The 26,897-nt window shown below is 43.5% G+C and overlaps 1 protein-coding gene across 4 annotated transcripts in view; it reads right to left on the bottom strand.

Moving 5' to 3' along the window:
- Positions 1-24,359, bottom strand: part of ADGB (androglobin) — a 219,992-nt gene extending 195,633 nt beyond the window's left edge. For 3 of the 4 annotated variants that reach the window (XM_055001570.1, XM_055001578.1, XM_055001596.1), the window contains exon 1: positions 24,253-24,359. In XM_055001570.1, the coding sequence (XP_054857545.1) occupies positions 24,253-24,326 (74 nt within the window). In that variant the 5' untranslated portion in view covers positions 24,327-24,359. The remainder of the gene's footprint in view (positions 1-24,252) is intronic. The other variant, XM_055001587.1, reaches the window with a different exon arrangement.
- Positions 24,360-26,897: the final 2,538 nt, after the last annotated feature.

Here is a 26,897-nt window from a genome sequence, read left to right as displayed (position 1 = left end):
CATATCTGCAAAACTGCCTCTCTCCCTATGTTCTGCCAATACAGCTTCATCTGAACAGGGCCTTCTGCAGATACCACAACTGCTCATATATGTGCTATTTCTGTGGTAGCCATCACCTTGTGGAATACCCTGCCTGAGGAGGTCAGAAAAGCTCCCACTCTCTTGGCTTTCTGCAAACTATGCAAGACTGAATTATTCAGGAGGGCTTTCTATTCAGATTATAGGGCTGTGTCAGAAGTAACAGCTCAGAGAGATAACTTGGTAAAGGACAGGGACCATAGACCAGGCTATTGGGTACTGTCTGCTGATGTAGCTATGTTCCTACTGGGAAATTCAACTTTGCTAAAGATATGATGTTAATTAATTATGCTTTAATTCAGAAAGGTTTCACCTATGAGTTTGGCTTTCTGCTAGTTTTTGAAATTTGAGGCTACTATATTCTATTGTATCTGTTTTCCTGAATGTCTTAACTGTTGTATTTTTGCTCTTTGAACATCCTAGCTATTGATTATATTGTATTCACTTGCAGTACATAATCCGCCTTGGAGAAAGGCGGACTACAAATAAGCAACAACAATTTTTCAATAAATGTGATTCACACAATACTACTTTACGTCCCTATGAGTAGTCATAATCTCTCCTCATAGGGAGAAATGTAGGAGCTGGAAAGGCAATTCCTGGAAAACTACCCCTGCAGTTAGGGGCATTGTTGTTGACTGTTATCCATAATCCAGTTGTTTGTGTGTTTCACCTCTTTGTATCAGCAAATACGCAAAGAAGATGAGGACTCATATGGCTAAAAAACATAGTACGTAAAACAGCCTTTAGTTTCTGTTGAAATTGAATGGATTTTTGTTTGCTGACTGAGAACCTATACCGTTAAATGCAAGCAGAATTCGTCTTACATGTCTCTTGAAAAGGAAGTTATACAATCAATGCACTTACAGTGGTTGACCCACACATGCATGTTGAACAGCTGTAGATGAGAGTGGGCATTTAAGTGATAATAATGTGTTGCTGACAGACACAGGCACTTGGATGTACTTCCACATGCATATTCAGCCGAGTTTTATTCTTCATCTAGCTTGCAAGACTGCTTTATACATAGCCAACAAAATTTTATCTCAAGAGAAAGCAAATCAGATAGAACTAGACACAGAGAATCTGCAGAATAATGGTCTGCACCAGAGAAAAAATATCTATTCTAGAATTGGCAGACCATCATGGCATCCTTAACTTTCCCACCACCTTACAGCAACAAATAGGCAGGCTTATTTCATTTCATTATTTTCATTAGCAGATGGTACTGCTAGGCTTATAAAATAAGGGACAGTTACGAATTTATTGTAACTTCTTTGATCTGAAAAATCCGTTTTGATTTTGTTTCTCCATCGTGTGAGTTGAACCTACGATTTTTATGCCATTTACCATTCTGAGATGTATAGTTTATAAACTGCTTGTTAAACAAATACAGAATACAAACAAATCTATAAAACTATCATATAAAATGGAAAACCCAAACCACTGATAAAAATAGAAAGGTTAAAAAACTAAATAACTAACATGCACTCATCCTTATTTTACATCTAGGTGCCACAAATGGCATAAGCAGCAAGAAAGTGTGACACTCTATAAGAAGAACACAGAGCCCATACTGCTGCCTGTTCTCTGGCACAGTAGACCTTAAGGCACAAATGGACAACTTCATATTGATCGCAATGCAGTATTATTTCATATTCTAAATTCCATTTATGGCACATTTGCCAAAAAGTGCTTTATACTCACTATATTATACTCACTATAGTGCTTTATGCTCACTATATTACCACCCCTTCACAGAAGATCATTCTCAGTGCAGATATGAATCTTTTCAGCTGTGGCTCCATGCCTCTGTAATGATCCCCTTGATAAAATGAAGCGGGTACACTGATATTCAGAAACTGCTGTAAAGTAACTCTCTTCCAGAGGGCTTTTTGCCAGTCAGGCTTTGCCATTGCCTTTAAGGTGCTACTGAACTCAAATTTCAGCTACCTACATGTAACTACCTTATACAATAGGATGTTTAACACCAGTTCTGACAGTGCAAACAGACCCCAGCACAAAAAAAGGGATAGCACCCTTGCCACAACTGTGATCCTTTTACCCTACCCCTTCAGAAACTATCGGTGCACTCTTCATTTGAAAAAGCTTTAATGAAATAGATTCACATTAGGGTTGTCAGGTCCCCCTGGCAATCAGGAGGAGATGAGAGTGTGTACAGTGGGTGGGAACTGGATGTGACAGTATCACACCTCGGCCAATTCTTTAACACTTGGCCTAAAACACAGCAAAAAACACTACGTTTTTGGACAAGTATGAAAGAATCTGCTCTGGCATAACACCATCTCTTCTAGGTTGTGCTGGAAGTAATGTCATTGGCTAGAGACAGAAGTGTACACATGCTCATTTCCCTGGCCTGCTTCCTCCTGCTGGTTAACAATGATAGAAAAATGTCTGATCACGTGGATAACAGTTTTGTTATATATATGAAACACAGATGAAACACTTTGCACACCCGAAAAGCATTATATAAATGCTACAAATTGTAATTTAACTTAAAAGTTAATTATGAAACTTGATGCCTGAGCATGCTGCTTTACCATTCTGAGATGCATAAGCTACAGGATGCAAATGCTATAGTGGCATCCAGCTTTAGTTTAAATTACAAGCACCTTCACAATTAAAAAAAATCATTTCTATGTAAAATGGCTGTAAAGACCTTAATAATTACATTACATTTTCATCTTTGGCCTATAAAGACAAACACTGCAACCGAAAACAACATAATATGTGAAGTACAAGTCAGACAAATTGACTATTCATTATTTGCCCACAGAGTATTATTTTGTATGGCTCCTGTAATTCATTTCCTTCTTATTAAATAACAAGTCTATAGAAAATGGTTTAAATCTGTATTCATTCTACTTGGAAATTTCTTCTTAGAGAAAAAAAACTTTAACTACCTGTTTTCCATAACAACAAATTCCATCTGTGTAAAGTATTAGCCTAGTAATGGATTCTCTTTTTTTCACAGCAATAAACATTATTCAAATAAAAGTACAGTTCAAATGAGTATCTGGCATTTTAAAAATGGTGCTCACGATTATCTTTTTGAATATTACCATTGTCATTCTAAACACTAACATCAATAGGTTTTATGTATTCCTTATACGTATGAAATAATACATTCAACAGCATTACCTAATTTAATTACACTGCTGCAGATTTGCTGCCAGTTTAATTGTGAATGCATCTATCACTACAGTTTTGCCTAAAGTGTCACCTGACAAGAATTAGGGCCTTTGACAAAAGAGTGTTAAGGGGTCAAGTCTGAGATGAGCACTTGGCAGAATGTGCGGTAGAAACATCAGCTTTTATTCCATCCAGATTGCAACTGGAACATAGAGAGAAAGAGCTGGAGATATACTTTAGAGTACTAGCTGTATAACTGAGGAGCCTGTGTGGGATTTCTCATCCAACCAAATTATATCTCTTTCCACCCAAAAAATTAGTGTGGAAGTGGGGACGGGATCTCCTGAATGTCTTTAAGTTTCATCTCCCACCTCTTTACTGGACATATATCATCACCTTTAGAAGGCATTTTTCTAGGTAAATCCGCACATGGATAGCTTGGAGAAGTTTATCTTTTAAAAAGTTACCCTTTCTGTATTATTATATTGATAGCTTCTCTCTTTCTCATATGGTCGTAAAGTTAAAAAAAATGGTCACAAATTCATATGATAAAACAAAAAATGTTGAAGATCAATATATAATTTAAACCAGAAGCCTTTTTGTTGGGACTAATGGATAAACAGTTGGAAAATAAACACGGTATCTTTTTTCTATATATGACCACAGCAGCTAGGCTTTTATATGCGCAAAAATGGAAAAGTACAGTATTGCCTTCAAATGACAGAGTTAGCAGAGATGGCTAAACTTACAGCTCTGATCAAAGATAAAACATTGTCTACTTTTATGGTTAACTGGAAACCCCTTATTGACTTTCTGCTTGAGATGAGGAAAAATGAACTGATGATTTGTGCTTTTGATTTTTAAGACGATAAATTTGGAGAAAATAAATAGAAGGGGGGCAGTATTGAAAAGTTAAATTTTGGAGATATTAAAACAAAGTATAATGTTGAAATATAATAGGTGTTGTAGAGAAAATGGATAATGAAATGGACCATTAGATACTCACCATGAAGGGTCCTTCTCCTCTGAGGAAAGGAGGACATCTTGATGTGATTCCTACCCTCTAGTCAGGGAAGCAAGAACAAATTTTCTACTTCCTGTCTTCCTAATGGGAGTCACCCTTTCTTTCAATTTTGGCAACTCCAAACGCAGTTTATAGCATCATAATTATGAATATGACAGTCTAGAATTGAATAACAAGGAGAAAGGTGAGAACAAACATGTTAAGGACAGGAACTAAATCTGTCAGGCAGAAGAGAGTGAAAAGACAATGACTCCGGGAGGGACAAGATGTCCTCCTTTCCTCAGAGGAGAAGGACCCTTCACGGTGAGTATCCAATGGTGCGTTCTCCCTCTGAGGCGGAGGACATCTAGATGGCACCTCCCAGAGCAGTGTCCCTATTTTCTGGGTGGGTCATTGTCATCTGGTCATAAGATATGTTGTAATACTCTTCTGCCAAATGCTGCATCAGCTGAGTCATAAGTGTTCAGCTTCTAGTGTTTAACAAAGGTAGATACAGACGACCAAGTAGCTGCCTTGCAAATCTCTTAACTATAGCATGTCTGGCAAATGCTGCACTGGTGCAACACTTCATATTGAGTGAGTAGTAATCCTAGCTGGTATGTCTAGTTTTTGAATTTTGTGTGCTTTGATGATGCATGCCTTGAAGTTACTGCTAATGGCAGATTTAGACATCCTAATTCCTTTATTCGGTGAGGATATAGAGATAAATAAGGAAGCTGTTTTCCAGATTTGCTCTGTTCTATAAAAAAATGCTTTTAGAATAAGTCTTATGTCCAGAGTATGCCACATTTCTTCTTTGGGATGAAAAGTATTTGGTCAGCTGATAGTAGACATAATTCTAGTGATCTGTGGGAGAGATCACTTTTGGAATGAAAGTAGGATCTGTTCTCAGGACCATTTTGTCCTTGTGTAAGATACGTAGCTCAACCTAATTAACAGGGTACCCAGTTCCGACACCCCTCTTGCAGATGTAACTACGGAGAGGAACAAAGTCCTCAGCCACTTAAGAGGAATTTCCTCGACAGGCTCTCGAAGGGGTGTCTGGTAACAGCATACACAACTGTATGCGTTTTCCAAGTCAGAAATTGATGAACCTGTGGTGGATCCTTCAGAGTATCACACTCGAGGGAGCTACATATGTGAGGCGTCTGAACAAACTCAAGACCCTAGTACAGTGGCAGTACTGTTAAGACTGTGACCTGACATCTTAAGACTGAGGCTCTGAGACTGCTTGCATGAGCGATGTGCAGGAAGTATAGAATGGATCTGGTTTTGGGTTTCATGACATTAACCCCTTTTTCGATTGCATCTCCTGTGAAGGCTTTTTATGATGCATTATATATCCTGTTAGTGGACTGTCTCCTAGAGGTCAGTAGCATGTTGGTTACTTCTTGAGAATAACCTAGCCGAGAGAGTCTCGCTCACTCTCCATGCAGTTAGATGTAGCTATTCCAGGTGTGGATGTCGAACCTGGCATCACTGGAGCATATCGAGAGATATTGGAGAAGTCAGTGGTGGAAGTGTTGACAGCTGTTGAAGAGCAGAGAGCTGTGGGAGCTGAGGCCAGTAGGGTGCTACCAATATGATTTCTGCTTTTTTGTTTGTTTTTGTTCTCTTATCTTCCTGATTAGCTTCAGGAGAATCAGAGCGGTTGGAAGGCAAACAGCAGAATGCTTGGCCACTGTGATGTCAATGCATCGGTTACTTTGGCCTCGGGATGGAAGCACCTGGTGAAATATCTGTCCGCTTAATTGGTCGACATGCTGTTTGGATTAGAACATGTTCGTCTAGTATTTGTGGTCTGAAGTGTAGTAGGGCTAGATAAATTGCCCAAAGGTCCAGGAGATTGACAAAGGGTCTCAGCTCACTGCTGGACTATCAACCTTGCACTGGTAGATCTTCTAGTGCTGCTCCCTATCCAGACAGACCGGTGTCCATAGAATCTGTTCCATTACTGGAATGTAGTGTTGCTTTCCTTGCAGAAGGCTGGTCATAGTTGTCCACCATAAGAGGCTCTTTTTTTCAAATTAATATTATTTATTTATTTTTACTGTGAGAGGTAACTAAATGGAAAGACCTTTGTTCATAATTTGTAGTTGGAAGGGTCTCAGAAGTCTATAAGGGTCTTGTATGTAGTTGACTTCACTGATGGCGTCAAAATTCGGAATCGGTAGACCCATCAATTTTGCAAAAGTCATAAATTACCTGATCTTGATGATCCCTTGTGACATCTCCTTTCTCTTCTTTGCAACTGCTTCAATTAGAAACAAGCAATTGTGTGTCATTCTAATAGTGCTTCCAGATGTTCTAGTCACTGTTTGGATTATAAAGAACTTCTCTGTAAGTTGATCAGGAACTGTAAGCTTATAGGCATGCAGAGCTTAACCTGATCATCAAGTCATCCAGGTAAGTGTGTAGATGAATGCTTTTCCTCCCTTAACTTTACACTGTGTTGATCAAATTCTTTGTGAAGTCCCTTGGTGCCCTAGAGAGGCCAAATGGAAGTACTCTGAACTGTAGATGGAGCCCCGTTGCACAGAAAGGGAGGAATCTTTGGTGCCTGGACAAGATCAGAATGAGGATGCTTCCATTAGCTCTAGTACAGTAAGGTACTCCTTTGGTGTAGGTCGGCCCTGAGATCCATGAACAACTGACGCCAGGGGCTGAACCTAGGTCCTTCTGTAGGCAAGGCAGGTGATCTGCCACTGAACTATGGGCCCTCCATTAGTAGGGATTCCGTGATGTATATCATTGTCTCCAAACTGAGATGCCTAAGTTTTATGAACTTGTTGAATATTTAAGACTAGTATCACCCTCCAATCTCTGTTCTTTTTGGCACTGTGAAGAATATGGTGTACACTCCTTTTCCCCTTGTCCTGGGGGAGTGGAGGCATGAGAAAGGAGGGATGCACTTACCTGTAACAAGAGCACGATCTATTTGGACTGAAGAATTCAGAGTCTCTGTAAAGTCATAGCAACAGTCACTATGAAACACACAGATATCTGAAAAAGTAAACTGAACTCACAAAAACATATAGCAAATATGGGAAACTGAAACTTATGCAGATAGTGTTTTCTCCTTGTTGGTTCCATATTTGCCTACATGCCCTCCCTTTTTTTCCCTCCAGGGAATGGGGCCAGCTCTCCCCAGGGTTCTCAAACTCTTTTAATCAGCACAGAGTAACTTTATTCTGTACAAACAAAGCAAAAAGCACAAGGCCTAGCAGGCCTTCAGCCAGCTCATGTAGACATGAGTAAACCCTGGACTGGAGTGGAACTGCTCCAGTTTTTAGTATCCTGGGACCAACATAAAACATGAAACAGACTCCACGGCATTACAATTGCCTGTGCTGAGAGAATTTTTGCTGCAATTGTGTTCATCCTATCTCTGGAATCTTTCCTGTATGACACCATTTTTAACAAGAGACAGTTGGGTGTTAAGGCTGGAGTGTTGGACTGGAATCTAGGAGATCCAGATTCTCATGCCATTCTCCCTGGGAGACCTGCCTGTTGCCTTGGGCCTGTTGCATTCTGTAGGCCTGGCTTACCTTGTAGGTTTGTTGTGTGACTAGAATGGAAAGATATGAAATGTTGTATACACCTTGTAGCCCCCACTGGGGCTGAAATCTGGGGTTTGGATAAACACAACCATCTTTATACTCAGAAAGGTGCCCCGGGGCAAGAAGTCCTTGATGAACAAACTTTCATTCAACTGGCTACTGGCAGGGCCTCTGCTGTAACTCTTAGCAAATATATTCTTCGTTCCAGTGGTCATTATTATTGCTGTTGAGGATCTACAGATTAAATTACACCTCATCTCTATTTCACTCTCTGAAGACAGCAAATGGTATAATCTGTTAGTCTATGTGAGAACCAGAATTCTCTGTTGCAATTTTTCCTTTAAGCTACTGATGAACAGGTCATTATGATCTCTCTGCCATCCCCTTGAAGGAAGCATGAAACATGTTTAACCCTCTCCTAGGGCACAAAGGGTATGGACCAAAGTGCTTTGAACTGAGGCCGTTGATCATCTCTAAATGATTATTGCATCCTTGTAGGAAAAGATAAAAGCCCAGTGGCTCATTTGCGAGGCCAGAAATGGCTGCCACGTTTCCTTTGCTCAGGGAGGAATAGCGCCTTTTGCGCTTCCGGTCTCTTCATGATATGAGTGGCCGCAGCTTCCTCGCGGTTTGCCCCACTGTCTCTGGGGTTGTTGCCAGGAAGCAGTGGTGAGGGAGGCTTCCAACTCTCCTTCGGAAAGGAATCCTATTGTGATGGAAGAGCATGCTCTGCTGGTCCATGATTCTGTCTTGCCATGAAATGGCCACCACAGCCGAAGGAAGGAAGGGAGGGAGGGAGGGAGGGAGGAAAGGAAGGAAGCTTCCCCGGCAAGCCTTCTAGCAGGCGCACAGAGAGAAAGAACAGCAAGGAGGTAGAGTAGAAAGGAGTAAACAAGGCAAGAATCAGGTTCTGGAAAGTAGAAGTGAAGGAAAGGAAGAAAAACACACACACTCCCACAGTTGCGATGATGTCACTTCAGAAGTGACGTCATCGTGCAGCTCCTGGGAGCACATCCAGGCTCCACAGGGGCTCAAAATGGGCCCAATCCGTGCTGAAATGGGCCCGTTTTTGAGGCGCTGTGGAGTGCAGGAGCGCTTGCGCTCTGCAGCGCCTCAAAATGGGCCTGTTTCAGCGCGGATTGGGCCTGTTTTTGAGGTGCTGCAAAGCACACGAGCACTCCTGTGCTCTACAGCACCTCAAAACGGGCCCGATCCACACTGAAATGGGCCCGTTTTGAGGCGCTGCAGTGCGCAAGAGTGCTCCTGAGCTCCACAGTGCCCAAAAACGAGCCCGTTTTGCCGTGGATCGGGCCTGTTTTGAGGCACTGCGGAGCGCAGGAGCACTCCCACACTCTGCAGCAGCCCCGATCTCAGCCAAAACGGGCCCAATCCCGGTGGCTGCTGCGCATGCCACTGCGCCACGCCACGGGGGAGCCTGCAGGGAAGGTGTGCCCCCCTGCCAGTTAGGTAAGTGGGGGCAGGGTGGGGGGAGCAGGGGCTGGGGATCCCCCACCTCCACCAGGGATCTGGGATCCCTAGCACAACTAAGCTAGCTGTAGGTATGATTTAAGGTTCTATAAACCTGGCAAACCCCTATTTTTCTTTATAAACCACTCTTCTGAGTCCCAGCTCTCCAACTGTATCATGGGGATAATAATAAGTGACTTTGTTCATCATTCTAAGTGGGGCACTAATCTGTCACAAAGAGCAGCATATAAGTGCAGTTATTTATTAAGATAATTTTCAGAGGCCTTGCTCCAGCTAAGCCCATCTTCAGAGATTAAGCTGGATGTTCTGCATTAGGGCTTGCTCAATCGAAGCACCCAGCTTTGGAATGCTCTCTCTGAGAGTGTCTACAATGAGTTCTTTCATGCACCAGATGAAAACTTTTATTTTCTCATGTCTTTCCTGAACAACTCTTTCCCCACTCTTCTGCTATTTTTTGTGTTGTACTGGTAATTGTTTCACTGATTTTGTGATGGTTCTTTATATTTGGTGTTTTATGAAATAGTTGTTATCATCTGTATTATTTTGTGAGCTTTTTTTAGCAATTCACCTGAAAAGGTGGCATGCAAATGTGTGTATGTGCGTGTAATACCAACTAAAAAAAAATACAATCAATGTGGCCAGAAATTCTAGACTTTATGTATTATTTTCTCTTAAGAAGGACACATGACTAAAAAGTATCTGTTTTGCATATACAATATCAGGGCTCATTTGGAGGGGGAACGCACCGGAGTGACATTCCTGTAGATCTGAAAAGAGATCGCATGGGTTTTGGCCACGCTCACATGATTCCTTTTCCTCCCCGCTGCCCACGTCTTTAGCAGCAGGCAGAGGCAGCAGCAGCAGCTGCAGCTGCTGCTGCACCACCACCCCATCACTACCTCCTGGATTCTGTGGCAGGAACCCGGGCGGCAGCCATGCAGGGTGGCCGCGCAAGGGGGGTGGCGGCCACGTGGCCCATCCTCCAGGCCTGCTGTCATGCCTGCACCCTGCATCCATGTCATTGTCTTAAGTGTTGCACCATTGCTAATACTATGCCTTTATTTCAGGTTAATCATCACTTTCATTTCTCTCCCTCTCACCAGCCTGAGAACACAGCTGTGTTATCTATTTCTTTCAAGTTCACTGAAATGACCTTGTACTGTCCGAAATGTTACCGTTTCTCTGTATGCATTTTTGTCTTGTCTAGCTAAACTCCAGAAGAAGTTCCCAGACTCCTTCCTGCCCAATTCTGTGGTCTAGATGGGAGGGGAAATGTTTGAGTATTTAGAACTGTATTTTCCTCAAGTCTCTATTCCTGTCAAGGAAACGTGTACTGCTTGCTCTGAGCAAATCTATGGACATATATATGGAAAGAACTGGATTTCTGAATATTGCCATTTAACCAAGAACCTGTGTCTTGCTGCAATGGTCCAGGGATCTGTCTACCATATCCTGTCATCTATAGCCTGACATTTTGATAGGAATCCTCATTTTCTTCTGTACCTGTAACCTCTGGAGAATGGCTACCGGATTCTAGCCATTGGAGCCAGTCCCAGGATTAACAGTGCCAGGAGACCCTACTTCCCACCCAGTCCTGCTTCTGGGATCAGGTGCAGATGCTGGAAAGACTCCTACAGAACTGGGGGCGATCCCCAGGAGAGGGGTCACCCATCTTACATGGACTACTTTACCAACTCCCAGACAATGGGAACCCAGGAACCAGGAGAAAAAGGAGAGGCAGAGAAGAGTGCTATTTGGTCACTGCCTGAGTGAGACAGGAGCACCCGACATTTCCATGGTTTCGCAGCTGACCTCCATCCCAGAGAATGACCCAACGTTCGAGCCCATGGGGGACCTTTCCCTCGGAACATCCCAGACCACTTCAGAGAGAGGAGTGGAGAATATAGCTGCAAGCGCATCGGATTTTTGGTGGGATGATGAAATGGGACATTATGTAAGCCTTCCCTTGATAAAGGAGAGTTATTTGCCATGGGGGTTGGAGCCCCCTCCGGACCTCCCTCCAGAAAGAGGCCCTGAATTGCAAAAGGATCACCAGCGATGGAAAAACATTTGCGAAGGGAGCTTGTTCCTCGCCCAGGACTCACCCGAGCTGGCAGATGGGGTGGAGTTGAGAGGGGAGGATCATTTGGATTACCTCAGTGAACAGCTCCAAGTTATGAGATATGACCTGTTGGCATTAACAGGGCTTACCCGGGGTTGGATGAGAAGCGCTGCGGATGACCAACATACCCTAGCCCCGGAGGATTTACAAGTAATGGAGGACCCTGGACTACCCCCTGGAAATGCTGCAGAGTGCTGTGGATTTACAATTGTCCCACTAAACTGGTGGGAAACGGGAGCTGCGGCTGGGCCAAGCAACCAGGAATGGGACCAGATGCCACAGCTACCTACGCTACAGGAGACGGCAACACAATCAGTGTTGGGGGATGTACAAATACAGGGGGACCTTGGATTAACCCTTGGCAACGGGCAGAGTCTCCAGGATTACATAAGCAACGATGGTACTTACACCTTGGACTGGAGCATGGCCAGGCCATCAGTCCCATTTGGGAGCCAGACGCCACAACCAAAAGAGGTGGGAGACAGGTACCGGATCCTCAAGGCCCAAATGACAATGAGGAGAAAAGAGCTGGAGCAAACTGCCCAGCTAGTAAATGAAATGTTGAGCCTACCGGTGGGATCCGGTGCACAGCTATTGCCAGAGGAGCAAGGGAGAGCGCCACAGTTTGGCAAAGAACAAGGAAGTGCAGAAAGGGGGAGACCAATTTTAGTGACTCCAGAACATTTTATAGGAACTCAAATGATTCCCCCAACTGCACAGTTCCCCATAGTCACAGGGATGGGAGGATCTGTTTCACCTCATGTTGTAGTGACGGCCTCTAACATACCCTCTCGTGGAGCGGGAATGGGCCCAAGTGGGGCCCCCCAGCCTTTGACCATACCTCCAATCATGAGCGGCACACGGGCGCCAAGTATCACAACAAGGATGAGAGTGTCAAGGAACCCACCAGTTCAAGCTCAAGCAAGCACAGGCGCGAGACAAAGCTGGAATCAACACGGAGCTGACAAAGGGTAACAAATACACAGTCACATTTAATAAATCAGAACAACCACATTCTTCTTAAACAGTGAAGATAAAGTAATAAAGATATACAGTTTACATAAATGCAATCAACACACATCCACAGTGGGAACCGCGTCCCTCACCAGTCCTATTCAGTGTCCAATATGTTTGTTCCAAACTGCTCAAAGGCTTAATATTTCAGTTGACTGAAAGAATGGACCCGTCCGGTCCTGGTGGTGAGGCACCAAAAAGAAATCCGTGTTGGGAACCAGTGCTATGCTCCACAGAGGCAGATGCCCGATGTCAAGGCGAAGGGTGGAATACAACAATGGAGTTCCACAAACAGGGTTCTCCGCCGCCCTACAAGAGTCTGGATTCAGATCTTGTTTCGCGGCAAATCCACTTCATCAGGGGACGGTCTGTATCACACCACAATCACAAGTCCCAATCTTCTGTGTGTCATTAATTCTTGTGCCTAGCTTCAGCACACATAGAGAGCGCTTTGTCAGCTCCCTGCTGATTCCAGCTTTGTCTTGCGGTTTTGTTCAGGAGCTGCCTCTCTGCTCTGTCTGTCAAGCAAGCACAGGGGCATCGGTTGCCACCAGTGGGATGAGGGTGCCCCAACCATGCCAACCACAAGGAAACCCCATCATTGTCCCAACGGGGACAGGAGTACAAATAGCAGCAGCAACCTTTATTGGCATTACTGGAGTACAAATAGGACACCCACAAGTGGGGGGTCCTCCAATGAATCTCCTTCAGGGAGCCCCAAGAGTTCAAGCACAAGCCTTTCAACCACAGTATGGAGGGATACCGCAGGCTGTTCCAATGGACTACGGAGCAAATGGAGCCTACCAGATACCCTACGTGGCGCCGGGACACATTCAACCACCTCCCTTTGGAGTGGCCCCAATCTACCAGGCTGTGGGTTACCAGGGAGCAGGAGCTCTCGCAGCGGAGTTGCTGCAAGGATGGTTCAAATTGGAAGCCACATTTTATGGAAACCCCTACAACTTGGGATTTTTCATAGTACAAGCCGTGGAGTTTTTCTGAGACTGGGGACATTTGTTTCCTTCGGAGCACAGTCGAGTGAACCACTTAGGATCTCGACTGGAAGGGGCAGCAGCCGAATGGGGACCCTGGAGCTGCATGACTTAAATGCCTTCATATATGCACTAAAAGCTCAATTTGAAGACCCAATAGAGGGGGAAAGGGCTCGAACAAAGCTCAGAACCTTAAGACGGGGGCGGAGGTCCAAACCCATAAAAGAATACGCTGCTGAATTCAGGCAACAAAAACTCAGAACTATCATGAAGGAGTAAAAATTGAACTCTTTTGAAATGGTCTAAATGCTGATTTACTAGATTGGGCATTAATGCAAGATGATCCACAGACGCTGTTAGGGTGGATCCAACTAGCTTGTGAGGTTGAAAATAGAACTCAAGTAGTAAAACTTGTACGAATGCAACAAAATGCAGGGTCGAGGAGACCCACCACTGCAGACAGGAGTCGCATCTCACTGGGTCCAAAAGCCCCTATCTCAGTGCTTGAGAGAGAAGCATGATGGAGACAAGGACTATGTCTCAATTGTGGGGGCATGGGACATTTTGCAGCACAATGCCCCAGGAGGCCGGCGCAGGGGGGAAAGAGCCAAAGGCTACCCAAACCCGCAGGCCCCCCTAAACCGCCAGGTCGGACCCAGGGTCTGAAACGTGGAAAACCAGAGACCGGCTTGGATGTCAATGAGGGTCCTGGACATACTGAGGAACCCGCACAAAAAGAAGTGGAGGAGGAGTCTACCCTGCCGGCGGGAAACGAGACAGACCTGCCATAAAAAGGCCCCGCTGGCAGGTCCCCAAAAAATCTGAACCACCAAAGGTGAAAGAAAGAGAAGCCCTACTGTTTATGCCAGTGATGTTGCTAAATCCAAAAAAGGGAACTTATGCACGGGTGCAAGCCTTATTAGATTCTGGTTGTTCCGGAGACTTAATATCGCCAGCATTAGTTAACGGGCTAGGCTTGGAACTAATAGAACTCAAAGACCCTACAGTATTTGAACAAATAGATGGGTCTAATATGCATCCGGCACCCTACAAAACTACCCCTACCGGCATGGGGGATCATTGGGAAAATTGAACCTATATAGTCAGCGATGCAGCTAAATATCCCTTGGTACTGGGAAGTCTCTGGCTATGGGACCATGACCCATACATTAAATGGTCCACCAGAATGGTGGTCTTTAAAGGAGATCATTGTGCAAAACATGCATGGACTAAAGTATGGGGCAAGAAGGCCCCCTCTACATTAGAGACTGTGCTATTAACCACAGAGGAGGAAGAAGCGATTCCCTCCGAATATCAAGATTTAAAACAAGTGTTTGATAGGAAAGAAACAGATGAGTTACCCCCTCATAGGGGCACAGACTGTGCTATTGAACTTATTCCAGGGGGAAAACAACCCAAGGGGAAATTTTACTCAGTGAGCCCAGCCAAAAGAAAAGAAATGAGAGAGTTCATTGATAAAAACTTGGAGCGGGGATTCATCTGCCCTGCTAGCGCTGCCCATGCGGCGCCTGTGTTATTTCAGAAGAAAAAGGATGGGGGGCTAAGACTGCACTGATTACCGAGGACTAAATGCTGTATCTATGTTGAATGCATACCCCCTTCCCTTGATTAGAGACTTGCTCAGTGAGGTGGCGCAAGGTAAAATCTTTTCAAAACTGGACTTAAAAGATGCTTATTTCCAAGTGAGGATAAGGGAGGGGGACGAGTGGAAAACAACATTCAATACCCCCTTAGGCCAGTTCGAGTACCTTGTCATGCCTTTTGGCCTACAGGGGGCACTAGGTGTGTTCATGAACTTAATCAATGAGGTACTACATGAATACCTGTACAAAGGTGTGGTGGTTTATCTAGATGATGTGTTGATTTATTCTGCTGATAAAGAATCCCATGTGGAATTGGTCAGAAAGGTACTGACTGCTTTAAAGAAACACAAACTGCCAGTGAAATTGTCTAAATGTGAATTTCATAGAGGAGCTGGATTTTTTGGGGTACTGAGTCTCTCACCAAGGACTGAAAATGGACCCGGCAAAAGTCCAAGTTGTAATGGAGTGGGAGGCCCTCAAAACAAGGAGACAATTGCAGTCGTTCCTAGGGTTTGCTAACTTTTACAGACCCTTCATAAAGAACTTTGCTCAAATTGCCCTCCCTTTTGAAAACCTAAAAAAGTTGTTTATTTCTGAACCAGTTCTACAGCACCTTGATGAGAACCAGAAATTTGTAGTCCAGGTGGAGGCCAGCGACACAGCAGTGGGTGGCATGCTTTTACAACTAAATGATAAGGGGGAGCTGCACCCCTGCACATACATTTCTAAAAAATTCTCTGAGACTGAACGCAATTGGAGCGCGTGGGAGAAAGAATCTTTTGCAGTAAAACTAGCCCTTGAAACCTGGCAGCATTGGCTAGAGGGGGCTAAAGTACCTTTTGAAGTATGGACTGATCATAAAAACTTAGAAGCACTACGTATCCCCCGTAGACTGAATGCCAAACAATTAAAGTGGGCGGAATTCTTCTCCAAATTCAACTTCACGTTGAAATACCTCCCTGGGCGATCGAATTTCCTAGCAGATGCCCTTTCACGCATGCCCCAACATGACAGCCAGAGGGAGGAGATAATTGATACAGTTTTCTCACCAGCTCGATTGGGAGGAGCGGTGATGACATGTAGCCAAGCCGCAAAAATGCAGAGCAGCCCAAAACCTGATCTCTCAGAATGAGGAGAGAGAGTAAAAGCAAAAATTGAAAAAGAAGGGGGGAAAGTGCCCAAAGATGAACTGAAACAGGAGGGGGGTGGCCACTGGTACAAGGGAAGCAAACTTTATATCCCGACCAGCTTAAGAAAGGAAATCTTACACCAATGCCATGATGCCAAAACTGCTGGACATTTTGGATATCTTAAAACCTTACACTTAGTACAAAGACAATTTTGGTGGCCAGCAATGAGGAAGGATATATCTCAATACGTATCCTCCCGCCCAGTGTGTATAATGAGAAAATCAAAGAAGGGGAAACCCCCTGGACTGTTACAACCATTGGAAACTCCTCCTAGACCATGGGCTGTGATTTCAATTGACTTTATTACTGATCTTCCCCCCTCAAAAGGACACACAGTCATTTTAGTAGTGGTGGATCTTTTAGAAACAGGCTCATTTTATTCCTTGTACTATAATTCCTACAGCTAAGAAACTAGCCAGCCTGTTCCTGAAGCATATAGTAAAACTACACTAGTTTCCTAATAAGGTAATATCCGTCTGAGGTCCACAATTCGTTGTCAACTTCTGGCGGGAGCTCCTTAAACTAGCAGGGATTGAACAAGGAATTAGCTCCGCCTATCATCCCGAAAGCGATGGACAATCCGAATACACAAATCAAGTGCTTGAACAGTTTCTAAGATGCTACGTACATTAACTACCAACAAGACGATTGGTTGGATTTTCTTGATTTTGCTGAATATGCTTATAACAACTCAGCACATAGGTCAACAGGGGCTACACTGTTTAAAATTGTGCATAGATATGAAGGAAACGCCTTTCCTTTCACTGCAACCCTGGACTCCTCAAAGGCAGGGGACCTGGAGGACTGGTGGACTAAGTTAACTTCCCAATGGGGAATCATCCAAAAGATGTTGGACAAAGCAAAAGGGGATTACAAAAAAATGCTGACAAGAAATGCTCAGAGCAATGGACACTTCAACCAGGAGATTTCGTGCACATCTCTACCAAAAACATAAAGGGGGAGTGTAATGATTTCAAGAAATGGGTACATGTATCTTTAAATGCTGGGTTTGAGCTAGGTGAAGAATGGGGGTGAAAGAGAGGAATGAGTGAGCGATATGATTGGTTGACTGAGATTGTAGGCAGAGTGAATGCAGTTTAGACTGAGAGAGAGAGAAAAAAAAGTCAGTCAGAAGAGAGCAGGCAAGCTGTGTGCTGCCTGAATGTGTTGAAGTGTTTATGAGAGAAATATAACCTGCGTGGAACCTGAACAGAGCATGTTTGTGAAAGGACACTCATTCAGGGAAAGAGAGGCCAGCTGTGTGCTGCCTGAGCAGGTTTAATATTTCTGTGAATGAGAGTCAGAGAAAGAGAGGCTAGCTGTGTGCTGTCTGAGGAGTTTAAGCATTTCTGTGAGAGAAATATTGAGTTAGAGAAAGAGGCTGTGTGTGAAGCCTTAGAAGAGATCTGTGTGAATGAGAGTAAATGAAGTAACTATAAGAACCGAGAACTACTTTTACGAAACCGATACGCTTGACTAAATAAAAGTTTATTTTGTTTTGCTATATCCCAGTGTAGCTATCATTGCTATATCCCATTCCTATCCTCAGGGCCACATAGAACCACGAAGGAGCCTGACGCTTTGGAACGTTACCAAAGGGAAAATTTAAATAAAATATCTTGGAATAATATATTCCTGGTGGCAGCAAACTACCCTGAGGGTGTAAGGGAAAGACTAAAAGAAAAATCTACCCCAAAGAAAGTAAAGGTCATAACAGGGAGCAACCTAATAAAAAACTGGGATGGAGATATCTAGGTCCTTTTCCTGTAAAAAAGTTAATCAATGAGGTTACTGTAGAAATTGAACTCCCAAAGAACTTGAAACAAATCCACCCAGTATTCCACTTCAGTCTTCTAAAAAAGTCTCCCCCACCTGATCAGTGGCATCCAGAAAGGGGACCCCCACATCCAGTGCTGGTGAATGGACATATTCACTATGAAGTGGAAGAAATCCTTGACTCTAAAATTAAACACAACAGGCTCTTCTACCTAGTCAAGTGGAAAGACTTCGATGAATCTTACTGGGAATGGGTAGAGAAATCCCATATGAATGCCCCTAGACTGATTTCAAACTTCCATAAACGTTATCCTGACAAACCTGGCCCAAGGGGAAGGACATTTTTTGGGGAGCAGAAATGTCATGTCTGCACCATGCATCCATGTCATTGTCTTAAGTGTTGCACCATTGCTAATACTATGCCTTTATTTCAGGTTAATCATCACTTTCATTTCTCTCCCTCTCACCAGCCTGAGAACACAGCTGTTTTATCTATTTCTCTGAAGTTCACTGAAATGACCTTGTACCATCTGAAATGTTACCGTTTCTCTGTATGCATTTTTGTCTTGTCTAGCTAAACTCCAGAAGAAGTTCCCAGACTCCTTTCTGCCCAGTTCTGTGGTCTAGATGGGAGGGGAGGGAAATGTTTGAGTATTTAGAACGGTATTTTCCTCAAGTCTCTATTCCTATCAAGGAAACATGTACTGCTTGGATGCTCTCTTGCCTCTGAGCAAATCTATGGACATATATATGGAAATAACTGAATTTCTGAATAAAAGCCATTTAACCAAGAACCTGTGTCTTGTTGCAATGGTCCAGGGATCTGTCTACCATATCCTGTCATCCATAGCCTGACACCTGCAAGCGGTGAGGGCTCTGCAGAGGAAGGTAAGCTGCTTTGAATTCATTCTGCTGCTTTATTTTCATTCGTGACGAGTGAGTGAGTGAGTGAGTGAGTGAGTGAGTGAGTGAGCGAGCGAGCGAGCGAGCGAGCGAGTGAGTGAGTGCAAGCCGGGCTACTGGTGCTGGCTGTCCAAAGGAGGGTAAGCTGCTTTGAGTTCATTCTGCTTTATTTTCAGTAAATACCTGGAGATTTGGGGGGAAAGGGGCCTGAGGGGTGGGTGTTGCCTTCTGACACACTTCCGGTGATGTCAGGAGTGTGTGGCAAATGCTAATGAGATATGCTAATGAGTTATGCTAATGAGTTCCTGTAGTTCTTTTTCTACGAAATGAGCCCTGTACAATATAACGCAAATGTATATGCAGAAAAGAACCACTGGTAAGCAACCTTTTCAGTCCAAGAGCCAATGTCTACCTGTAAAGTTGTCACTGCATGGGGGGGGGGGGGAGAATAACAGTTATACATGACTAGACATGCTTGGAGCAAACCACAGCTCAGCAGTGCTATCAGCATCTCAGGGATTTAGCCTTGGACTTGGCTGGTGGCTATGCAGGTCTGGGAAGCAATGACCAGCATACTCTATGCCTGCCATCTTCTCCTGCACCACTGGCCCTAGCAATGCTAACAGTGCCTTGGAAACTTGGGCAGAGATCTGACCCTGCACGCTAAGCAAAGTGGTGCTGCTAATCTAGACATGTGTGATATTCATTAATGTGTCTATTGTATTAAAATTACTAATACCATTTTAAAGCTAATAATGTTTAAAACTGCTGATAACACTTTAAAAAATTCCAGAAATTCATCTGTCACTGGTTATAAGCAAGCTAATGACCATTGCTGAGGGGGGGAAACAACATAAAGAAAAAGAATAATTCCTTCTCTCATGTCTGTCGAGGAGGGCAGGATTTGCATTCTCCTGATATATGAGAACAACTCATTTCCTGAGGAATATGGACTTTTTTAATATCCTGAGGCTTTTGTTTAGCTATTGACTTTTTTTACATTCTATTTGTAATTGTGCATGTCTGTTTGTAATATAATAGTTTCATTCAATATGTTCAATTCAGAACATAATTCTTCATTTTATGCGTAAACAGCAGCTGCATTCCCTCACCTATTTTCAAAGAGGGGAGAGCAAATACAAAATACAATGCAATCCATCATTTCCCTTGAAGACTAAAACATCAGAATGAAAGTTGTTGGGCATATTCATTACCACAATTTATGCTTCAAGGACAAACTCAAGTTCAGACCCATACCTGTTTTCAGGGAAAGCGAGGAATTGTGTTTATATATATTCCCTGAATATTGAGAGGCTGAAATAAAAACTGATGTATATTCAGGGTTAGGGTTTTTGCATTTCCAGCACTAAGCCCAGTATAATCCCTATACCTAGGGGGGAGGAGGGCTTCAGAAAAGATATTTAAAATGTGTAATCTCCCTTGATGTTGAGGTCTTGGAATGAAAACTCTATATTCTCTAGGAATAAATGTTGGGAAAGATTTCTGTCTGAGGCCCTGGAGAACCACTAACAGTCATAGATGACACATGACAGTACTCAGCTAATGAACCAGTAGTCTAACGAGGTGCAATGCGGCTTAGTCTCTTCATATGGTCACATACTGAACAACATTATGCTCTTTAAGGGTAATCTATAGATCAATCCCCACATTCACATATAAGGTGTAATGATGACTGAACTACTGGAATGAAAGCTTGTGTATACATTGATATCAACAAATTGCATTACATATCCAAAGGTGTTCCACATCTGTTTTCAAGAATCTAAGAGTGAACACTCTCTTAAATATTGTGCTTACAATATTTCAGCATAAACTGTCCACAGGTACTTTAGCATGACTTGCTCAATTCCTTGGATGCTTTTCATAGCATCCAGTACTATTAAAGATACAGTCTATCTGATACAATAGAACTCAGCACTTGAGGTTTTACAATCACATTAGTATTCAAGGCCCAATAAAAGTGAGAGAATTTTCTGATTTAGTGACTTATTAAATTCTCAATTAGCAGTGAAGAGATATAGCAGGAAGGAAATGATAAGGGCTGGCCATCTCCACTACCATTATAGATTGGTAACTTCATGTGACTTTAAATCAACACCGAAGATGGTAGCTGTTGAAAGTCGAGTTATTTCTGTGTAGTGTAATTAAAGTCTCAGAGGGATCCAGATAAGAAAGCAGCCTGGCATAAATACACACCCAGACATCCTTACAAACTGCTGTGCCATCTCCTCTTCTAGTTTACTGAGTACTTTTATATACCTCAGTAGAGATGCCCTGACCTTGATAGCCCAGGTGAGCCTGATCTCATCAGATCTCAGAAGCTAAGCAGGATCGGCCTGGGTTAGTAATTGGATGAGAGGCCTCCAACGAAGACCAGGGCTGCAGAGGCAGGTAATAGCAAACCACCTCTGTTAGTCTCTTGCCATGAAAACCCCACCAGGGGTCTCCATATGTCAGCTATGACTTGAGGGCACACTCCACCACCACATCTTAGTGGAGCTAACAATCAGTAGAGCTCCAGCAATCTCTCTGGTGCTCTGATTCTCATAACAAAGGGAGGTCACATGGAGTGGAAAAGGGAGAGCAACACACAACAATGATTTCCAACACAGCAAACAATGATCCACAGTTTCCCAGCTTACATCTCCAAGTACTGGCCCAGCTAGGACAGGTTTTGATTTCCAGCCATGTGCCAGCTAGGCGTTTTTTGTAAGCCTTTCCCTCACTTCTAGTATTCAGAAGTTTGCCTCTGGACCTGAAGGTCCCATTTATGTACATCTACCATGAATTTGCAAAGGCTCAAGGAAGAGGAAGATTCTGCACAGGAACTTTTAAATATCAACAACTGTTAAAAGAATGCTAATTTCTGAGTTGCAATACCCAGGTGGGTTTTAAAAAAAGAAAAGTTCAGCAAGTAACTAGGACGTACATGTAATGGTGGCAGGTGGTCTATTTACCTGCAACAAGGAGCAAAGAAATAGACAGATGTAAGAACAGAGGAGTCTATACAGGAGAGTCACATAATCAAATATGGAAATCCGCTCCCCTCCAGATACTGTAAGGAGGTGCAAAATAGTAAAGAGTCCAGTAGCACCTTTAAGACTAACCAACTTTATAGTAGCATAAGCTTTCGAGAACCACAGTTCTCTTTGTCAGATGCATGGAGTGTATTAAGAAACTGCTCAGAGATATATAGGTGGTGAGGGAAGGGGGGGAGTAGATGCAAATCAGTTGCAAAAGTCATGAAAGAGGTGGAGTGTACAATTCAGGCTGGGTGTGACCCCTCCCCTCCATAGCTGAATCTGAATGGCAGTTACTTCTGATAATGAGATATCCATCCAGAGTCTATTCAATCCAAGTCTGATTGAGTCAAATTTACATAGGAATTCCAATTTAGTAGCTTCCTATTGGATTCTACTTTTGAAATGTTTCTGTTGAACCATGGTGACTTTTAAGTCCTTGATGGAGTGTCCTGGTAGATTGAAGTGTTCTCCTACTGGCTTCTGGATATTGCCATTTTTGATGTCAGATTTGTGTCCATTTATTCTTTTGCACAGAGGTTGGCTGGTTTATAGTAGCCAATCTCCGTGTAGTTGGTTAGTCTTAAAGGTGCTCCTGGACTCTTTACTATTTTGCGACTACCAACTAACATGGCTAACTCCTCTCGATCTATGTAAGGAAGTTATTACTCATGGGTAACTTCTCAGCCCCACTACAAGTGCTAAATTGCTTAAACTAAAATATGCACACTGCACTGTCATAAATTGCAACTGTTGTTAAGTGGTCACTGTCGTAACCCCAATCCAGACCCTTCTCTTCTTGTGATCTTTTATACCTCTTTTTACTACTAACAAGTCCCTCAATCTGGAGAGTCATGCAGCATCTCACTGCCCACACATTCCATGTATTCATTTAATACCTGAGTCACAATCTTTTTTAATTGTGTGAAATGAAGTAGATTTGTTTTACTGAGAGTGTCTACTTTGATACACACAGAGATTTCTGCAATCCTGTTCTAGAGAGCACATCAGCAGTCAGCACATCACTGCAGTCCCTAGTGACTCCCTGCCTAGCCCAGGTTACCTCCTATCCCTTCTCACTCCAAAACTCAACTATCCTTCTTGTCGGTTGGCTGTTGACACCTTAACTGTTCAGCCCCCCCCCCCAAATGTCAGAGTTCATTCACTTTTTGAATCTGATTGGTCTGCTCAGGCCAAGGAGAACAGAGTCACAATTGTTGTATTTTATCTTGTACATTTCTGCATTTTGCATTCAGTTACACTTTACACCTTCTGCATTCTACACTTTTTCTCCCCTCCCTCCCTCCTCTGTGTGTGACTGTATGCTGAGCTTCCATTTAATGCCTCTGATGAGCTTACAATACAATAAATAGTTCAGCCTTTAAGGTGACTTCTAATCACTGAAAAAGAAGTACACACCAGGGCCGTATTATTCATAAGGCTGACTAGGCTGAAGCCTAGTGGTCCCGCAGGGACTAGGGGCCCGTCAATTTTTTTTTGCTGAGGTACACCCCCATACAAATTCCAATTAATTGATTCTCTTATATAACCTCTATTAATAAGATAATTAACTGCTTTCCTTATTGAAGTGAAACAAATTGTCTCTTATATTAAAACAATTATCCATAAATTATATATTTTTAATAAATAATAAAAATTTAATCACTTCAAAAATATTACAGTATTGAACAATTATACCCCCAAAATGTGCTTTCCTGAAGAGTTCTACTTGCACAATAAAAATATAAAAAAATGTGAATAGAATTCTTCAGGAGGCCCTCAAAATGGATATATACTGTGATCTAGTATCTACCATACCAGGGTCAGGCTGTCAACTGTAGTGGGGGGATTGAAGTGCTGGTGGGGCCCAAAATACTTGAAAGCCTAGGGGCCCAGCCATGAGTTAATACGGCCCTGATACACCCTGGGTGTGGACTAGGATTACTAACTTCAGGTTGGGAAATTCCTGGAGATTTGTAGATGGAGTTTGGGAGGACAGGATTTGGGAGGGAGAGGTCATCTCAGCCGTGTATAACGCCAGAGTCCACCACGACACCAAAGCTGCCATTTTCTCCAGAGGAACTGTAATGGGGGGAGGGCCTTCAGGCCCCACCTGGAGATTGGCAACCTCTCTGACAAGGGGCTAGCCTAGCGTCTTGAGTTTCACGCGTAGGTTTTAAACAGGTGCCAAGGCAAAGGAATATATTAGAAGAGACTTTTATGTTGGGCAGAGAAATTCCGTAAATGGGAGGTGGGTTGGGAAGTGACAGGAAAGAAGAAACTCCACAGAGAGGTGGGGAGTCTTACTCTTTCGCGGTGATGCCCGTCTGAAGAAAGTTGTTGCTTTTTACTAACTCCTTCTTTTTACTTAACTTCGACATAGTCTGCTCCTCAGAGGAACTTCAGACCGCCACTCTTCCTCAAAATGCAGCCGCGTCCTTTCCGTTGCTAAGACGCAAGCCGTAGAGGTAAGGGGCGGGACGCTATCTCGATACACAACCTCAACTTCCGGGGACAATTGGAACCGCCATTGGCCATGATTCTCCCACAGGGAAAAAAACCCAACACCGTTCTTTTCAGACATTTCCGGTTCAAAATTGGTTGCCACTCTACCCCGTTCCAATGAAAAGAAAATAGAAGTTTCCACTATGGGAAAGACCAGGGATAGAGCGATGCCATTGGGCACACATGAGAGAACCCAAAATAGTGACAAAAGTTCACTACCCCCCCCCCCCGCCCCCGGATCCTGTTTTATTCGAAATCTGCAGTTTATTGTTATGACAGAAACGCAAGGCTTGTGCATGAGAGCGGGTGGAGTAATGTGTGTCCGGGAGGCTCAGTGGGTAGAGAAGCTGACGTGGACGTGTCAGTGGGCAGAGCACTCCTGTGTACACTTTGTTCAGTAGGTTTTATTCTGAGATTGCTCACCTCCAATTAGGGCCTGAAATTCTCGTGAAGTTACAATTAATCTCGAGGAAAGGATCAGTTCCACTAGAGACCCTGTAAACTTTGGAAGGTGGAGTCTACTGTCTATGACATCACACCCCACGGAGCACTAACTAGGCATCACACCCCCAACTAGCCCCCTCCTCCAAATCTCCAGGAATTTTCCATGCGGGGCTGGCAACCCTATTATCCCAAATAAGATTCATTAATTGTCGAAGGCTTTCACGGCCGGAGAACGATGGTTGTTGTGGGTTTTCCGGGCTGTATTTCCGTGGTCTTGGCATTGTAGTTCCTGACGTTTCGCCAGCAGCTGTGGCTGGCATCTTCAGAGGCCACCTCTGAAGATGCCAGCCACAGCTGCTGGCGAAACGTCAGGAACTACAATGCCAAGACCACGGCAATACAGCCCGGAAAACCCACAACAACCAAGATTCATTAAGGTTGCCAACTCTGGGTTCGAAAATTCCTGGAGAATTGGGGAGTGGGGGGCAGGGACCTCAATGGAGTATATAACGATATTTGTTTTCTCCAGAGGAACTGATCTCTGTAGTCTGGAGATCAGTGGTAATTCCAGACCTTGAGACCCCACCTGGAGGTTGGTAACCCTAGCCCCACAGTCTCTGTTGGCCAATTGAGGTCATTCCTGCTTACTCCCCCCGCCCCTCCAGGGCAGAGAAGCCATTAAGGCTACCAGGAAAATTCCCTGTGGGAATTTTGAGTCCCCTGACTGCAGGACTCAAAGACAGGGGTAGGCACAAGACCCCAAAGCTAAAAGCTGGAGCTACAGAGAGGCACCTTGACCAGCAAGGGACCCATGACTGGCCTCACTGACCAGGGATCCACACCCACCCAAGCAGCTTGGCCAGGTATGCTCTACCTCTCACTTTTGGAGGCGATGGTCAGGGCAGGCTGGGGCACAGGGTCTTTCCCCTCAAACTCCACCAGAGAGCTATACCCATATGGTGGCAATATTTAATTGTTCCACTGTTCGTGCACCTTAATTTTTGCACAGATTAAAACTGCATATAGCTAAGCTTCCAGGCAGTTTACAGAAGAGGATCCAGTAGCTGGTTTTGCTCATGGTAGCCTGAGATGGGTGGCAAGGCAGGAATGAATCTTATAAATAAGTAATCAGTGTGCAAGGGTGGTTGGCTACTTATAGAATGGTCTTCAGATGCGAGGGGGAGACAAGTTGATTTGTTTTGGCATACTGCAGTCTTCCTCTAACATAAGAGTTACTTAATGTAACTGCAAAGTAGTTGATAGAGGTTATTTTCTCCATACAATTTCATAAGCTTCAATTGACTGAAGCCCCAACCCTTTCAGCCTCTTCTTTCAGCAAGCGCACTTCAACCAGTTCACCTTTTTGTTGTCTTTGCTGTTTTTCATCCCTACAATACTTTTTTTAGAGTCACTATATATATTATATTCCACATTTATCCATGATACAGGACATGATGATACTATTTCGGCTTCAATCTCTAAAATTAGATGTTTCAGTGTTGTATAAATATTGACAATCAAGAAGATTCTCTAGAATAGTGCTCCACAATATAGGACCAACTGCAGAAGACTCAGCACTGAATCCTGGAATATTTGTGACACAAATAGGTGCCATCTAGAAAGGGCCCCTTTGGAAAACAGATGGAAGCATGTTCCTAAGCTACTATGGTTTGTCTGCTTTTTAGTCTCTACACTCCATTCCTTGCTTATATCTCTTAGTAGCCCGCAGCCTTCCTGCTTCTATGATTGTGCAAGAGATGGACCTTTCAGCAGCAAACACTAAACAAAATTAGGAAACCTATAAAAGCAAGATTGTAAAAGCACAACTTGTTAATTTTGTCACAATTGTCACTTTTAAAGCTGAAATCCCCTTCGCCATACAGAGTGAGGGCCCTAACTAATCAAGGCTCAAATTTCAGCTTCCAGTCACTAATATGTCATCTTCCAGATACTACTAAAGACTGCAAAACAAAACACATAGACTAAAATATTTATTTATATAA

The sequence above is a fragment of the Eublepharis macularius genome, chromosome 1, assembly GCF_028583425.1.
Source record: "Eublepharis macularius isolate TG4126 chromosome 1, MPM_Emac_v1.0, whole genome shotgun sequence".
Taxonomy (NCBI): Eukaryota; Metazoa; Chordata; class Lepidosauria; order Squamata; family Eublepharidae; genus Eublepharis; species Eublepharis macularius.
This window is presented reverse-complemented; position numbering and strand designations above follow the sequence as displayed.